Source organism: Scleropages formosus, chromosome 17 (genome assembly GCF_900964775.1).
Source record: "Scleropages formosus chromosome 17, fSclFor1.1, whole genome shotgun sequence".
NCBI classification, from domain to species: domain Eukaryota; kingdom Metazoa; phylum Chordata; class Actinopteri; order Osteoglossiformes; family Osteoglossidae; genus Scleropages; species Scleropages formosus.
This window is the reverse complement of record NC_041822.1, coordinates 3,856,401-3,874,061: the sequence shown is the minus strand read 5'-3', so window position 1 is coordinate 3,874,061 and position 17,661 is coordinate 3,856,401. Positions and strand designations below refer to the sequence as shown.

General features: G+C 41.5%; 2 protein-coding genes across 4 annotated transcripts; one reads left to right on the top strand and one right to left on the bottom strand.

Annotated features, from left to right (window-relative positions):
- Positions 1–4,220: 4,220 nt before the first annotated feature.
- Positions 4,221–5,852, top strand: ankrd34bb (ankyrin repeat domain 34Bb). The gene has a single exon (XM_018760009.1). The coding sequence runs from the start codon at positions 4,221–4,223 to the stop codon at positions 5,850–5,852; it is 1,632 nt and encodes a 543-aa protein (XP_018615525.1).
- Positions 5,853–9,914: 4,062 nt separating this feature from the next.
- On the bottom strand, positions 9,915–17,530 carry fam151b (family with sequence similarity 151 member B). 3 transcript variants are annotated; one of them, XM_018760021.2, is made up of 6 exons: positions 17,135–17,530; positions 14,697–14,822; positions 13,610–13,769; positions 12,878–13,095; positions 12,565–12,700; positions 9,915–10,310 (listed from the first exon to the last, which is right to left on the bottom strand). In XM_018760021.2, exons 2-6 carry the CDS (start codon positions 14,815–14,817, stop codon positions 10,166–10,168), a joined length of 780 nt encoding a protein of 259 aa, XP_018615537.2. In that variant the 5' UTR covers positions 14,818–14,822; positions 17,135–17,530; the 3' UTR covers positions 9,915–10,165. The 3 variants fall into 3 exon arrangements, with proteins under 3 accessions (XP_018615537.2, XP_018615536.2, XP_018615535.2); XM_018760020.2 differs by having other exon boundaries at positions 17,139–17,530; XM_018760019.2 differs by lacking the exon at positions 17,135–17,530 and adding an exon at positions 15,619–16,350.
- Positions 17,531–17,661: the final 131 nt, after the last annotated feature.

Genomic DNA, 17,661 nt, shown 5'->3' with positions numbered 1-17,661 from the left:
ACTGGGATTTCTCATAATTATTATTGCTCTTGTATAGATAACTGATTGTCAAAATAGATTAAAATGTAATGAGCCTAAAAGCCTTTGGTCAAACATTAACATTGAGATAACTTTGAACACATATATTATTAAATGGATTTTTTTTTCACTGTTTCTCACCTAGGGTTCAAATCTCCACACTCCGAGTGTTTCTCTAAAACCAGCGCTTTTCCGTCTTGGACTCGGTCCACGGACTGTCGGAAGAGCAGCGGAATTAATGCGGCACCTTTATTGTACGTTTGTTAGCATTTCAGCAATAACTCATTTGCCAGCTTTATCTGAACCATCTGCCTTGTTGCGATGAGAAACGGAGGAGAAATGTGCCAGAGCAGAGCAGGACTTTGCCACGAGCCAGACCTTGAGTGAAGGCACCAGCAGCTATCGTGGCTGTTAATAATTCGTCATTGAGTAGAAGTAGGGATGAGTAGAGCTCGTTGGCGGTTATGAAAGGAGGCGAGAGCTGAAATGCAGGGACTGGCCATGTGTGCTGCCTGTGTTTGAGTAATTCTCCGTTCCCACTATATTATGTACTTTTTCCTAATAACCTTTGTTCCAGGATGTTGATGTGCTTATTCTCATCACGTTCACAAGCAGCAAAGCACCGAGAGTAGTGCTCCCGCTAAATAACGGGTTTAGCTCGGTGATGCTGTAGCTTTCATTTTTAAAATCGCTCAGACATATTTTTGCTCCTCGGAAAAATTACTACACTTGCGCTCCTTTACATATTTATTTTTGAAAGTCTGATTTGTTCAGATATGTTTTTTACGTGCCCACCTACTGGGCATGTACTTTTCCCCCTAGGTGGCACGGTGAGTAGCGCTGCTGTCTCATGGTGCTTGGGTGGTGTGAGAAGATATGGGTTTGATTCTCACTCAGTCTGTGTGGAGTTTGCATGTTCTGTCTGTGTGGGTTTCCTCTGGGTGCTCTGGTTTCCTCCCACAGTCCAAAGACATGCTGTTCAGGTTCACCCATAGTGTGAGTGACAGAGAGAGTGTGTTCTACTGATGTATGGATGAGTGACCCAGTGTAGGTAGTATATCTAGCAGTGTAAGTCACCGCAGTGAATAAGGTGTGTGGGCTGGTAACACTACATAGAGTTCATGGGAAGTTGCTTTGGAGAAAAGTGTCTGCTAAATAAATAAATGTAAATGACTTTTAGGACAAGTCTTCGACATGTGTAAAAGTTAAAAAGCTGTTTAATGGCTTAATGTTCCCTTTTTGGATTAGAGCACTGTTGGGGCATCAACGCTGGAGCCCTACGATAAAAGCAAATCTAAATAAAGCGGTTTGACACTTGCACTTCCCTGGTCGTTCATTCTTGTGTCGCCTACTGGGCCCGTACTCTTTTCCTTCAGTAATTAACCTGCGATTTCGTTCGGTGACGACACCGTTGCTGAGGGTTGCGTTCATTTAAGAAAAAGCCCAGAATGTACCCTTTCTGCCTCGCTGGTTTAAATATTGCCGGAGAAGGCCAGTGGTTGTTTGTCATGGCTTTCTGAAGAGGAGTTGCCAGTCATTACGTATTCTCTGTGTTCAGCAGCAGCTTCAAGGCCAGAGACTAACACATGAAGTGCGGGCAGCAGTCTAAATGTCAATGTGTCAGAGCCTCGCAACTTCGCGCATCCGCTGCAGCGCACCCGGACGCTCTGCCATGAGCGCGTGGCCAAATCGAGCTGTGCTTTGGAAGCGCTGGAAATGGCGACATATAAATTTACATTTGCATTTATTTATTTAGCAGACACTTTTCTCCGAAGCGACTTCCAATGAACTCTATGTAACGTTATCAGCCCACACACCTTATTCACCGCGGTGACTTACACTGCTAGATACACTGGAAAAAAAAAAAAGCAGGAAGGTGATCAGGAGTCGTTGATATTCGGAGAAAGTTTTATGCAGCTACTCGTGTGATGAACGTTGGTTCATGTGGTGGAAAGAACAAACCAACTGTACTTAAGAATCTGCATCTAAGTGTCTCTTTCTGTTAATGTAATGAACACATTGTATTTTCCATGAGATGTACGTCGCTTCGGAGAAAAGCCTCTGCTAAATGAATGCATGTAAATGTACAGAATTTTTAAAAGCTTTTTAAAAATGTAAAATTTAGCTAAAATTTTTAATTTTCTTTAAAATTTAAAATTTGGGCAGGATCACACGTCTGACAAACTCCAGCATGACCACGCGAGATGATGTCAAGCGTTTAGTTGAGGAAATAAGTCATCAGGTTCACTGCTAATGTCACCAACCGGAGGAAAAAACAAAACTATGATGCCATCAGCAATAAAAAGACGCATACAGAATGATGTCATTATACGTAGCCTTACGCTGCCGCATTTTTAAGATTTTATTTTGGGATTTTTTTCAGAAAACCTGTGCAAGAAATCCCAGATTATTTTTCGGTACAGCGCTCTTCACAACGTTTGCAGAGGGATTGACATAGTTAACCATGATCAATAAGGTGAAAGACAATGAAATGCAGATAAAATGTTTTTTTTCTTCTATTTATTTCAGCAAAATACTTTAAACATTTTTTCTTCCCATCAGCCTCTTTCATTGATCTGCAAGCACACCTTAAACACACATACACACTTCTCAACAGTCGCACACTCCTACACGAGTCCACAGAGTCCCTTTTTGGCGGACAAGAGCATAAGGTTAAAATGTTCATTTTAGCAAATTGTAAGAAATGGACACAAAGCTATGACTCCTATTCAAGTTCATGTGAAAAGAGCGAGCGCTCCGAGCATCGCTGTCTGACAACGTGAACAATGAAGCCAAGGTCCCTCTGTCCCTCTTCCGTTCCCTCCGATCAGTGGGAAAAAAAATGCATAAAGAAGAGAAAACCAGTCTTATAAAACTGCTGTAAATTTTGAGAAGGATTTTGCGTTTGAATCTAATCAATGACACAAACTGAACAGGGGACCTTGGTAACTTTACTTCGCCATATACAAAAAACAGCTTAAATTTAAATAGCTAAATGAACTTTTAAGGTTTTATTCTCAAAAAGAAATGCCTTGGAAATAAGATATTTCAAGTGTTGGCTTACTTGCAAGGGACACCAACAAATTAAGAAAGCTGCTACCGCTAGAAAAGGAGCCTTTTTAGACAAAAAAGTTTTTCTGACACTTTTTTCCAAAGCAACTTATAATGTTAAGGTTACAATTATTTACCCCTTTATACAGCTGGGTAATTTTACTGGAGCAATTCAGGGTAAGTACCTTGCTCAAGGGAACTATAGCCAGAGGTGAGGCTTGAACCTGCAACCTTGGGGTCCAAAAGCAGTTGTTTTAACCACTATCCTACCAGATACCCCACTATAGTAATAATCTGTGACCAACTGTAACCTTAACATTGTAAGTCGCTTTGGAGAAAAGCATCAGCTAAATGAATAAATGTGAATTGTGTAAATAAATAAATGTGAATGTTTAAAATGATTACTGTTACACTGCTGTTGCTGAAATGCTTTTTGTTGAATTATTTTGACTGTTGTTCCTCTCGCTCTATCTCATATTTGCTTATAACAGACAGTAATGATATTACACAAGGTGAAATTATTCACAGAATTAACACTGCATTGGCAAAGCAGAAAGATCATTTCCTTCGATCCACGCTTATCCAGCCTTAGTTGCAGTGGTCCAGAATCTACCGCAGAAAAAAAGGTATGTGTAGTTTGGCTCAAGCTGTGCAGAACTCCAGCCCATCATATATTTTCATAAATACAGATGCTCTTCGACTTAGAATGGTTTGACTTACGATTTTTCGACTTTACGATGGTAAGCTGGCGATAGACATTCAGTAGAAGCTGTACTTCGAATTTTGATTTTTTCCCGGAAGAACGATATGCAGTGCAATACTTTCTCGCGGTGCTGGGCAGCAGTAGCGATCCATGAGCCGCATCTCCCAGTCTGTCACGCAGAGGTGTGTATTAGATGTATTAAATGCATTTTCGACATGATATTTTCGACATACGATGGGTTTCGCGGAACGTAACCTCATCGTAAGTCAGGGACCACCTGTATATGTCATGTACATGTGGACCATACTTTTCATTCTTGAATGAATCTGAATAAATGGCTCAAACGACAATAAATAAAAACATATATATGTTTTATTTTCGTCTCAGGTTCTTAAAGACAAGAACTTCGAGGTCTCATGATGCAAAGATCACAGAGGGAATAAGGGCCATGGGTGATACAATAGAAGTACGCACAGATGGCAATTCCTTGCTGAAGGCTGTCTACCTGAGCCGCCTACGGCTGACCCGCCTACTGCTGGAAGGTGGAGCCTACATCAATGAGAGCAATGAGCGTGGGGAGACGCCCCTGATGATCGCCTGTAGAACCAAGCATGTTGATCAACAGAGTGTTGGCAAAGCCAAGATGGTCAAGTATCTCCTGGAAAATGGTGCAGATCCCAACATTCAGGACAAGTCAGGTAAGACAGCCTTGATGCATGCATGCTTGGAGAGGGCTGGTGTTGAGGTGGTGTCCTTTCTTTTGGCAAGTGGGGCTGACCCCAGCTTGGAGGACCACTCTGGTTCCTCTGCCCTGGTCCACGCTGTTAATGCCAATGACAAGGACACCCTCAAAGTGCTGCTTGATGCCTGCAAAGCCAAGGGCAAGGAGGTGATCATCATCACCACAGACAAACTGCCTTCAGGAAGGCAAATGACCAAGCAGTACCTCAATGTCCCCCCACCACCGGAACTGGAGGACCGCCTGCACTATTCTCCCATGTCGATCATGTCTCCTTCTGAAATAGAACTTCGCACCTCACCCCAAACTATGGCTTCCCAGCCAGAGAAGCGTATGTTTAACTTCCAGAGCTCTAGCACTACAACATCTCAACCTGGATCACCAATCCATGACCCCAACCTAGTACAAGGTGGGACGGCGAAGCTGCTGCATTTGCAACGTCTGCACTCTGAACCTTGGCTGAAGATCCCTCATTCTTTGCTCCTGCAGCAGAACAAAGCTTCTTCCTTAGCTGAGGACCTACTGGATATTACCCCAGAGGAAGAGCTTTCTTTTAGGATCAACGGAATGACCTTTCCCCGAGCCCCAGTCACACGTCACCAGAGCATGGATGTGAAAGATACTGCTGGGCTGAGCAAGACCTTGGACAAGGGAGGCAGCATGGATGGTGGAGGGGAAAGAAGGGGAGGACTGGGCCGGAAGATGTCATACGATGACATCTCATCGTCTCACACGTCTTCACACTTGGATCTGCACCGCAATAACGGAGCAGCTGCTGTCCCAGTGGACAAGGACCCAGACTGCCTCTCCAATTTGGCTGTGTCCAGCCTGCGCAACATTGTCCGGCGGCGGAACATTGGGATAGACCACTACAGCTCGGATTCCCAGTTACCCCAATTTAATAGCCCTGAGGACTGCAAGACTGCAGTAGAGAAAAGGAAGCTGGTCTCGACACGCTCCTCCAACCTGTCCGGCTCCCGAGAGTCCTTGGAGAGTTTCTCCAGAAGGAACCCAGGCATGATGGAGCGTCGGGGGTCTGGAGCCTTGCTCCTGGATCACATTTCCCACACCAGACCAGGGTATCTGCCTCCACTCAACCCCCATGTGCCCATTCCTGACATTGGTGTTAACGCCAGCACAGGTGCTAGCAGCAGCAATGGGAGTACTGTTATGAAGCCAGTGAGTGGGGCATGTGCTGGCACAGGGCCCAAGCCCCTTATTCCCTGCGCCCCCAGCTTCCCCAAGGATCTCAAGGCCAAGAAGATGTTGCTGCGGCGTCACTCCATGCAGACAGAGCAGATCAAACAGCTTGTCAATTTTGAAGAGATCTTTGGTCACTAAGCACTCCTTTCAACTACATGTTCATGGGCAGCCAATGTCCGAGTTTATAACTACAGATTGCTTGTGCTATAGTTTAAACATATCTAATTATACATCAATATTGTTTTTGTCAGCTGAATTTAAACAATACATTCTTACTGTATGATCCTAGGCAGAAACATGTTAGGGTTTTACGTTTATTGTTTGTAATTAAGGTTTGAAAGACACATTAATAAAACATTTATCTGCCTTCATATAGGAGGTTCTTGGTTGTTCTGTATCAGTGTTAAGTGATGCACAGAAGATGAATGCTATTATATATGATCCCAGGCCAAGATGTAAAAGAAATCAACAGACAATCATTGTAATGTTTTGTACATCATACTCAGAGAGATTGCCAGTATGAACTTGCTTTATACCGTAAGTCTTTAAAGGGAATCATGCACGATGTGATATTCTCCACAATGTACAAGTTGAAAAAGTATTATGCAAGGTTGTTTGGATGTTGGTTTATTGGACATTGGATTATTAAAGATAATGTAAAATATAACAGAAACAGCAGACTTTTTTCTCACACTATATAGATGCTGCATGCCAATAATGTGTTTGCCATCAAAGTCAGCGTTCATACTATCAAGGGAATGTCAGATAAAACTGATTTAAAAATGTGCATATGTGCCGACTATTTCACACGTATTTATTTTATTTATTGTTCTTATTCCATGTTATTAATGGATTATATGACAATGACATTTGAGGAGGGAAAATATCATTGTCACTATCTGTGATGTGAAAACACACTGAAATACTACAGAATAAGTGTACATTAGGATCGGTCTTTTTCTCTTGTATGTGATGTGCACACTTTATGGTGACCTTCATTGTAAATAAATATTTAAAATTATGCTTAATTCAACTGTCACCTCTCTTCCGCTGTACTGAGGAAAAGAAAGAAATCATATACTTTCCTTTCACCTTCACATCTCCAATTTCAAACATGAAAACAAGACAATATTCTGCCCTTTCAAGTCACATGAATGTCAGACAGCTGTGTGATGAATAAAATAAAACCTCAATTCATTCCCTCCTGACATCTGTAGAGAAAAAAAAAAAAAAATCAAAAACAATTTATCTGCCATTACAAGACTATTGGCTGCAAGCTGCGCAACACAAAGCTAAAGCAAACAGACATCAAATCATATTCCAAATTTTTCTTTTGCATTAACCCTTCTCTTGTGACATGTGTCCCGATCCCCCCTTAACACACCACATATATGTGACATCAGCTAAAATCCAGAATTTGGAATCTGTACTGCGTAGAACAGTCATTTCACTCGCCCACATCATGTCTGTGTGTGTGCGTGTGTGTAAACCAGTCTGGCCATCAGAGCCCTCTTGTTTAAAGTAATCACCAGCAGCCGGACCGATTTACACTGATACAGCCCAGGCCAGAATGCCGCTTCAAACAACCTCACGGCAAGACGGTGATCATCACCATCACCACAGCCTGATACAAAGAATCAGAAGCTATGAGAAGTTCAAGGACATATTTTAATGGAACATAAGCATATCCTGAGTTCATACTCTGAAAAGAGAAGCTTTAGAGCTCTTTAAAAGATCTCTTAACAAGACAGAAAATCGGTACAAATGCAGACACGTATTTTATATTACCGCCGCTATTACAACACTAACAGACATGATTAATTGCTCTGCAGGGATTTAAATGTCATATGGAACATCTGTCTTTGTTTCAGTGCCTTCGCTCTGAGCCAGACTGATGGGAAAGGGCAGTACTATCAGCATGAGTAAGCACCTTGTGAGAATGTGAAGTGGGCTCCCTTCTGCTGCGACCATGAGTAAGGGCGAGCTGTGGGCGGCTAGTGGCTCCACGCCCTCTCATAACAAACACGGGGTTTTAATGATTTATTACTGCTTTAATTACTTCCGTGACAAAACGCTCCGAACACACACGCCTACTTTTTAGAAAAGCCATCTGAGCTGTAAATTGTGACATTACCGCAGAACACCAAGCCTTCGCCACCTCTGCAAAAATGCGCAGACAGAAAATCCAGGACTGTAACTATTGATTTTAATGGTAAATGGAAGATTTAACTATTTTCAATCACCAATTTATTTGTTTGTTTGGCCCTATTCAATGTCCGGACAATTTGATTCTTACCAGGAAATCCACATTTTCCTTCTTTATTCTTAGATAGCTAAGTTGAGCCTCACCAGGTGTGATCAAGCAAGATGCATCATATAATGAAATGAGCACTAGAAGAAATGACACTTCTTATTCTCCTTCCGAAATCCACTAACAAATAGCCCGAAGTGACAAACGTGTCGTCCCGAGGCTCTAAAACTCACGACAGTGTGTCGACTCACACTGGCTCCCAAATATAATTGCGCAATGTCTTCGACAACCAGCCCATCCATCATCGATAAGCACTTGTCCAGTGCAGTTCGGGTGGTAGAGTGGTGCAGGTTTCTCTGTAATAACACCACGCTCAGTTTGCATTGTTCACATCCATTCACTAGTTGGCTGACTGACTCTTGCTGTGGCTTTACTGACTCATTTGTTTGTTCAGCACAGAAGACTGAGGCTATTTAAGTCGCCCTATTCATGTCACACTATTAACGACAGGTAAGATCAATCTCTGCCATGTGTACACAATACTCTCAGCAGAATGGGGTATTAAACAGCAAGTGATTGCTATAACAATAACAATAATTCTAGAATCATTTAACAAATCAAATGTGTACAGAAATAACCAAAATTTATTCTACAGCTCACCAAAAGCTCCAATCAAGCTGTATATTTAATGCAAATATTGCAGCTCGATGATTAAAATATTTTCTAAGAGACTAAAAATTGCACTGTAATATTCACCAAAGTTAACAATTAACTACATGAAGACACATTAACACCCTAATATCATAATGTAAAATTTCTACGTTGCAATGACATAACCTTATTTTGCAATAAACCACAAACTTTGTTTTGTAACATGAGCAGCTGCTTCAGACCTTACATTTTGGTACAGTGTTATGTGAAGATTACTATCCATTCATCTTTAAATACAATAGGGGTTTACATGGAAATGTTGATCTTTTCTGGGCAAATGTCACAAGGAGAAAATACATACATAGCTTCCTGCACCTCCTGTTATTGTTTTATGTTGACACATTTTGTTCCGGGAATGTCAGCAAGCACAAGTAATGTAAAAGGCCCAATTCACAATATCGTAATGTATATGTATCTAATTTGTTGATTTTTAGAAATGTTTAAACCCACCCTTCTACCAATTGGTAGAAATTTCTTGTCCTGTACAGTGTTTCAAAGGTCTGGAAGTTAGAGTATCTAGGAAGAACAGGGCTTGCGGAGAATTACATCTCAGATCGAACATCAAGCCATCATAGGGCAAACACACACACACACACACACACACACACACACACACACACACACAACAGGCAATTCAGTCACCCATTCACCTGACATGTATTGGACTGTGGCAAGAATCTGGACTATCCTGAGGAAACCTACAGAAATACAAGAAGAACATGCAACTTCCACACAGAGCTGGGTTTGACAACAAGCCCACCATTACTCCACTGCACTGCCATCTGACTACTGACACTAAATGGTTTTCCCCACAATAAAACGTACAGATAAAAAATATGTATACATTTAGAGAAGTGTAACGAAACTCCTACTGGTATCACTGATATAATGCACTTCTGCTGATGTGATGCGCTCATCAAAAGAAGGGCATTACATCAATAAACCCAACTGACTGGAGCGGCACAGCAAGTAGTGCTGCTCTCTCACAGTACTCGGGTGATGAGAGGACATGGGTTTGATCCCCATTCAGTCTGTATGGAGTTTCTGTGTTCTCCCCGTGTCTCTGTGGGGTTTCCGGGTGCTCTGGTTTCCTCCCACAGTCCAAAGACATTCTGTTCAGGTAGATTGGTGTGCGAGTGACAGAAAGTGTGTGCTCCACTGATATATGGATGAGTGACCCATTGTAAGTAGTGTATCTAGCAGTGTAATTCACCTTGTGGGCTGCTAACGCTACATAGAGTTCATTGGAAGTTGCGTTGGACAAAAGCATCTGCTAAATGAATAAATGTAAATGTAGTAAGGTGCGAGCATTTGCTGCCAACTTGTATAACTTCAGATACCAAGAACTGCACAGACTTTTTGGCTAAAATTAAGTAGTATTTCTTAAGAGCAAAGATTTTTGTTTCCTAAAGGGCCCTTGTTTTAAACAAAAGGAATGTCAGAATTTGTCGCTTGCTTAGTTCAGCAGCCAGTCAGTTTCCTTCTGGGATCAACATGGGAGTTTCCAAAGGGTGGTGTACTGCGATTCCAGAAGGTCGTAGTAGATTCTGCTCTTGTCAATGTTCTGCCTGTAGGGCAGCAGGTCCTCCACCTTCCACTCGTCGGCCTGGCCAGTCCACACCGTCAGGCTGTAACTGGAAGAGACAAAGCAAAGAGGACTTATACATGGAGCTAGTGTTAAAGAACCACACCGGCTGCTATGTTTTATGGTAGCAAACCAAGCTTCTGGGTTTATAGCCAGTGTACTTCATCGACTCATCAGCTGAAAACAGAACAATCGGTTTACAATTGAAAAAATTTTGAAATCACTGTCCAGATTCAACATGCATATGAACAAATACATAAACATGTATGCATAAAAATACCTCTTAAAAAATTATATCTAAAATGAAGCAGAGCATTTGTGGAAATGATCATGAACTTGAAATGAATCTGGTTTCTGACACATCCATTTACCTTTTGCAGAAAAGGAATTACTCCATGTAATGTATAGCTGTTATTTTAAGTGATGTACAGAACAAACCTATAACCCATCTATTCCCAAATCATAATCAGACAGTTTTCCCATTAAAGGTTTCATCAAGATTTTATCAAGCAAGCCATTAACTTGAGCCATCACACCCAGAATTGAATGAGGGGAGAACAGACATGTGCAGCAATTTTAGCAGCTGTGACAGAGATTAAATCATGACATTGAAGTCCTATCAGCATCAACAATGAACTGCTGCTCCAACCACAGAAGCCCAAAAAGATGTAGCCACTATTAGTGGAAATGACTGTCCTGGTGGGTCCATAAGTATCATAATTGAGAATTTTTTGACATAACTAAAATTGTGATGAAAATTATTCAGAAAAACTGAACCGTTATTGATCTGACAGATTTTTAGCAGGACACAGAATGAATACACATTCATTCTGGGGGGGGGGAGTGGCACAGTGGGCTTGGCCAGAGCCTGCTCTGTGGTGGGTCTGGGGTTCGAGTCCTGCTTGGGGTGCCTCGTGACGGACTGGCATCCCGTCCGGGGTGCGTCCCCTCTCCCCAAGCCCCGCGCCCTGTGTTGCTGGGTTACGCCCTGGTTCGCCATGACCCTGCTTGGTATAAGCGGCTCAGACAGCGTGTGTGTGTGATACAAAGTATTTATGTTTTATTTAATATTTTAAGCAAGCAGAAACATTATAAGCAAAATAAATCACTCTGTTACGTGCTCCATTGCATTACCACCTTTCACACATCATTTTTAAACAGCAGAGCCTATGGTGATTTACTCCTTACGTGACTTGAAAAGGTCTTCCATCTGTCCTTCCAATTTCAATAGCCACTTGTCCTGAGCAGGGTCATGGTGATCTGGAGCCTATCCCTGAAGCGGTGGGCACAAGGCTGAGGGGGGTACACCCTGGACGGGATGCCAGTCCATGGCAGGACAGCTACACACGCACTCACTTACCCATTAACACACAACAGGCAATTTAGAGTCACAAATCCCCCTAAACCGCACATCTTTGAACTGTGGGAGGAAACCCACACAGACATGGGAAGAACATGCAAACTCTACATAGACTGAAGGGGGATTGAACCCATGTTCTTTCGCACCACCTAGGCCCAGTGAAGTGGCACTTCTTACTGTGCCACCATGTCACCGGTAATAAGGTCCTCTACAAAGAAAGCATCTCAGAAAAGTCTGTATGTCAGTGTTTACTGTTCTTATGTCAGATCTGGCACAACTACAACATACTGCACTAACGTTTACTAAGTACTAAGCAGTAAGTACTGGTACTAGTCAAAATATTTCATAATACGTTTCATTTGCATACAATACGATTCAGGTGGATTCAGTCAACAGACACAGTTGCAATAGTTGTACCAGCAGCAGGAAACATCTACTCGGATATTTCACTCAGACTCCATACAAGGCACATGTCACTTTAACCAAATAACATACTCAAAACAGTTAACTTATTACTGCTCCTGTAGTTAGCTGTCTAGTGTCTCTAGTGTCCAGTGTCTAATGTTTAATTGTTCTAGTTTACAGTTAAATTACATGCCCTGTATAGCTTTTTGCCATCTGTATTTATATTATACATAAATATTTTTATAGTTTTACTGTGTATATTGTGTATATTATATATTATGTATGCTGTCACCAGACTCTGGCCTGCATACTGCACTGTTCTTGTCTTGTTTCTGCACTTGTCTGCTGTAGGTATACATATATATTGTGTATATATGTATGTACTGTATATATATTTTTTTTTTCTTTACAAAGTACATTGTGTGTTTTATGTGGCACAGAGGTCCGTAGAGAAACGGAATCTCGTTCTCCTGCATGCGTAACTCAGCTATAGGCAGAAGGACAATAAAGTTGACTTTGACTTGATATGTGGGCCCACCTGCTGGATTGCTGAAGAAGCCACTGCATCTGGAGAAAGGACTGAGGTAGTAGGGCAGCTCGCACGGGGAAAGTCACTGGCTGTTTCAGAGGCCTGCACACCTCCTCCATCTCTCGCACCATCTCCCAGCTGTACCCTGGGGGCAGACTTGCAAAGTCACTGAAAACCTCCATGAAAGTCTAACTACTACCTTGGTTTCTATGTCTGTGAAGACACAAGGAAAATATTTAGACGCTGAAAAATTACATATGTAAAAATGTTACTGCTGGAAAATGAACAACAGTTCACAGACATAACAGGTAGCTGCCAAGACCTGGATTTTCTGCGCCTCGCTCCCAGTTCGTGGTCCAACCAAGCGACAGCACACTCCCAGGAAGTCCTGAACCTACTGCTTTCAAAAAGGACACGGGATCGAGGTCAGTGGCTCCACCCCCTGGACCAGGAAGGATGTCAGCATTGATCCACACAGGGCCATGAAGATGACCCCTAAACTTCTCCAGGAGAGTTATGGAGGGTGCCACGGCTTGAAGGCTGCACAGAGGGACAGTTCAGAGTTAAGTTGTTTATCAAATACAAATGCCTGCCCTCTGGTGAGTCTGGGGTTCGAGTCCCGCTTGGGGTGCCCTGCGACAGACTGGCGTCCCGCCCTGGGTGTGTCCCCTCCCCCTCCAGCCCTGTGCTGCTGGGTTAGGCTCCAGCTTGCCGTGACCCCACTTGGGACAAATGGTTTCAGTCAATGTGCGTGTGCGCCACAAGAATGACTTTATAAATGTGATAGCATCTATTTAATTAAAAGAATATCAAACCATACACGCATAACTATGACAACAAATTGTACACACATTTCATTTTCAGTTGTTACAGATTCACTGGGAATTGTTTTTAACAAATTCCTATGACACTGTCAAGGGAGAAAAACTGAACTTTAGTTGCATGTTATCAGTGGGGCTTGTCCAATGCAATCCATTTGCAATAAGTACGTAATAAATAACCACACTTTTTCAAATGACAACAAAAAAAAAAACAACAAAAAAGCCAACAGTACCTTTTGAAATCCAGCTTTATTCCCTTTTCAGACATTGACACCTCTTTTAGCCAGTCATGCAAGGTAATATCACTGTCTGTGTCGGGAGGGTGGGCCATAATGGGCTCTTTGGGATTATGACCCCTTAGAAGAACATCAGCTTCAATCATGTCAGCTGAACCTAGTAGGAATGTAAATTGCACTATTAACATAAACTGCATCATTAATTTACACAATGAAAATACATTACAATATTTGCTTTCATTGCAGACACCAAGACAAATGGTACCAAACGACACGCACTGCTTATACTGGCCCAAAAATGCAGTGTTCCCCCCCTCAATAACATGCCCTGTTATATGCTTTTTTCCAGATACATTGCTCCTTAACTGTGAAAATGTCTTGGAATAAGATAACGTTATTCTGCAGATAGGTCGCCCGATCCACAGCTGAAAATCAAAAGTTAAAAAATCATATTTTCATTAATTTTTTTAAAAAAACTGCTGTGGTACAGGCCAGTACTGTATGTTTCCTAAAGCAGTAAAAACAAAGAGGCTAGACAACTGCATCTGACTTAATGAACTACAACAGTATATTTACAGCATGCTAAATAAATTTGTCCAAAGTAAAAAAAAAAAAAAAAAAAAAAAAAAAAAAAGGAAAATGCTTAAAAATATTTATACACATGTAATATTTTAATGCTACTCTATTTTAGATATTTCTTCGAATCGCACACAGTGATGACGATGTTTAGTGTCAGACTGGAAAAAATTAACAATGACTGGGCCACATTAGCAACATTTTAATTATTTCTTATGGGAAAGAGAGTCCAGTGTTACATCCTTTGATTCTAACACACACTTCATTGTAACTCTACCTCTACATTAGTGAAGTAAAATAAGGGCCATGAGGGGCCAGATGCACAGGACTCCACAAGACCAGTCTTTTGGGTACTTTCACCGAACACAAGTGTTAGAAGAGATGTACCACGGAACACTGTTGAAAAGCACTCTCTTGGTCCAAACACGTGATGGATGTGCCCATAAAGAAGTTACTGAGTGAACTCCAGCCTAACTTGTAGGAAAAAGGGAGACGTGTGAGCGCTTACTCTTGAGCGCATCCGCGATTTTGGACTTGCTGTTGGCAGCGTGGTACCACTGGACACTCAGTGCGTCCTCACTCTGTATTGCGCCTTGGAGGGGGAAGTGCTGCGAGGTCCGATCGCCCATCTGTCCTGGAGACAGGGACAGAGACAGGGACAGGGACTTGTGCTGCTCACGGACAAATGACCGCTTCACAACTTTGCAGCAACTCAAAATGGCTACTATCTATAGTAGGTGGACATTTGTATCCTTAAAGCTGGTAAGACAACAAGCAAAAAAAGAACAAACAGACAAACATCACAGGTTAAAAATGTATTTTGAACATCTGCTTAGATACATGATGATATGAATGGCAGCACAGTGGCACAGCAAGTAGTGTCGCTGTCTCACAGAGCCTGGGTGGTGTGAGAGGGCATGGGTTCAATCCTTGCTCAGTCTGTGTGGAGTTTGCATGTTCTCTGTGTGGGGTTCCTCTGGGTGCTCTGGTTTCCTCCCACAGTCCAAAGACATGCTGTTTAGGTTCATCCATACTAGTGTGTGAATGACAGAGAGAGTGTGTTCCACTGCTGTATGGATGAGTGACCCAGTGTAAGTAGTGTATCTAGCAGTGTAAATCACCATGGTGAATAAGGTGTGTGGGCTGATAACACTACACAGAGTTCATTGGAAGTCGCTTAAGCATCTGAATAAGTGTGCAGCAAGCTAAATAATAATGTGTGGATGTACTGACACTGACAGTACTGGGAATGTCGAATTTCTCTGTGGAAAAAGGAACTCGTCCCACCTAGTACAGGCACATTTGGGACGTTCGAGAGATAAGTAAAACGCAGTTATATTCACTTCACTGTACAGCTGCTTATACTTTCCTCACGATAACAACTAACTACGTCGTGGAACTTGGTTAGTCGTAATTCTAAATTTGCCAACCTCCGCTCCGGCTCCTGGACTGAAAAAGCCGCCCCTTGTTTTCAAATTCCAAAGAGTCCATGCAATTGGGATTAAAACGAAAATTACCGCAATGAGACGTACACTGCCATATCTAATGTAACTAACTGTACCCATACACTTAAAGTATACTTTTTAAGCGTATTTACGATATTTCGTGCCTGACGCACGGAGTAAAACTCAAACATACTTCCGGTAAAGGGATTTATGGGACGTGTAGTACTAATACTTCCGACCCTTAAGGAACGTTCTTGCCCTGACCTACTCCACTCAAAATTACCCACTTGCTTAAATGTGCAAATCACTGAAAGTTGCTTTGGAGAAAAGGATCAACGAAACAAGTACAAGTACTACACTCGTAGACTCGGCGAACTCCTAATACTGTTAAGCAACAAATCACGTTAGAGGAAAAATTCCGTCATCCCCATATAGCCAATCGCCTTTAGGTAGCGTCATCTTTATGCGACTTATTATTCACATGGATATGTAAATCATAGACCACTGAAGGAGTATTACTACTACTATATTGTTATTGCATTCTCTGAAGAGCACTGTTTTGCACTTACTCTGGCGGTGCTCATGTACTGCAACATATGCACGGCAAAGAGCAGAAAAAATTCATTCATATGAATTTTATTAATCACAAAACACTATATTGTGTGAAATCTGCTATTTGGCTTCGAAAACTTCGATTCTTCAAGCCAGGAGAAGCCAATTTTACTTCCGTCAGTTTTATTTTTAAACCAAATTTCATACCATGGCATAAATTCTCTAACAAGAAACCCGACTTTGTGACTCAAATCAATGAACACAAATAGTACATTATCCAAAACTAAACTAATAATTAAAGCTGTTATACTTGTTGTAAATCCTTTAACATCTTCAGCTAAACTGTAATTAATTGTATTCCACTGGCTTTTTTTGTATTATCTTTGTCAATGTTGGGGGCGCGGCGCATTTGACCAGTGCCTGGGGTTCGAGAAGCCTTGGGTTGTAGACATTCATGATTCATTGATAATAATGATGGTCAATCAATGTTTGTTACCGTTCTAATCTGCATTGATATCATAAAAACAATTCAAGGACGGGTGAAAGGTAATACAGAATCTACAGACTGACTTTAACTTGAATAACGAGTTTGTTTCTACTCACTGATTAAGCAGGGAGACAATAATAAAATACATGATGATGATGATGATGATGTCATACATACATAGCTGGCAGTGAAGTGTGTAGCTGATGATGGCAAGATAGATTCCACTCAGTTTAGTTGATTTATTGAAACTTTAAACTTGACAACCTCCACCAACGTAAGAGTTTGTGTAAAAAAACAATGAAAGAAACACGAATATTTAACATTTAATTTCCGTTCCGTTCTTCACTTCAGAGCAACCACCGTCTCTGTGCGTTAGCAGCGTAACCACCACGTGTCATTCCATAGAAAAAACAAGTAGAATTCAACAAATGACATTCATCACAACAAATATATTACACTTACAAACCTTGTGCCTCTTCCTCGGAGGGTTGCTAATTCTTTATATTAAAATAAATTCCTTCGATCTTGGAGCACGCAGCTATACACAGGCTGGGCTAAGTTACACCTGCGCGCCAACCGCATTAAACTAATTGGACAATTCTAAACGCAGGGCTCTTGGGAAAGCGAGATCGTATCAAAATAAAAGCCCCCTTTCAATAACCGTACGCCACTGCCGTAATATGACAAAATAAAAGTACAAATATAAAAGGAAAAATTTATCAAGGTATTCACGAAGGAAGACAAGTTTTAAACATCAATTGGGCTCCTTTACAAAGCGGATTTAAAAACAATACTTTCTATCTTCTTACAATAAAAAGAATACATTCTTAGTTAAAGTTCCTATAGAAATATGCACAGTATTAATATTGTTAAAGTCCATTTAAAAAGATTTACGGAAGGTAAATAACTGAAAAATAAATAATTCAAAAACTCGTGTCACTTATGTGCATTTTGATTTTGAGAGTATCTCAAAATCAGATTTCCAAGGT

Bases quoted from the DNA above. Each gene is read 5' to 3' on its own strand.
- ankrd34bb (XM_018760009.1), top strand. From the start codon at position 4,221: ATGGGTGATACAATAGAAGTACGCACAGATGGCAATTCCTTGCTGAAG.
- fam151b (XM_018760019.2), bottom strand. From the start codon at position 15,679: ATGGACTCTTTGGAATTTGAAAACAAGGGGCGGCTTTTTCAGTCCAGG. The intron at 13,096-13,609 runs GTACTGTTGGCT...CCCTCTGTGCAG, and splicing joins ATAAAGCTGGATTTCAAAAG to CCTTCAAGCCGTGGCACCCT. The intron at 12,701-12,877 runs GTCTTGGCAGCT...GTCTGCCCCCAG, and splicing joins GCGAGGCGCAGAAAATCCAG to GGTACAGCTGGGAGATGGTG.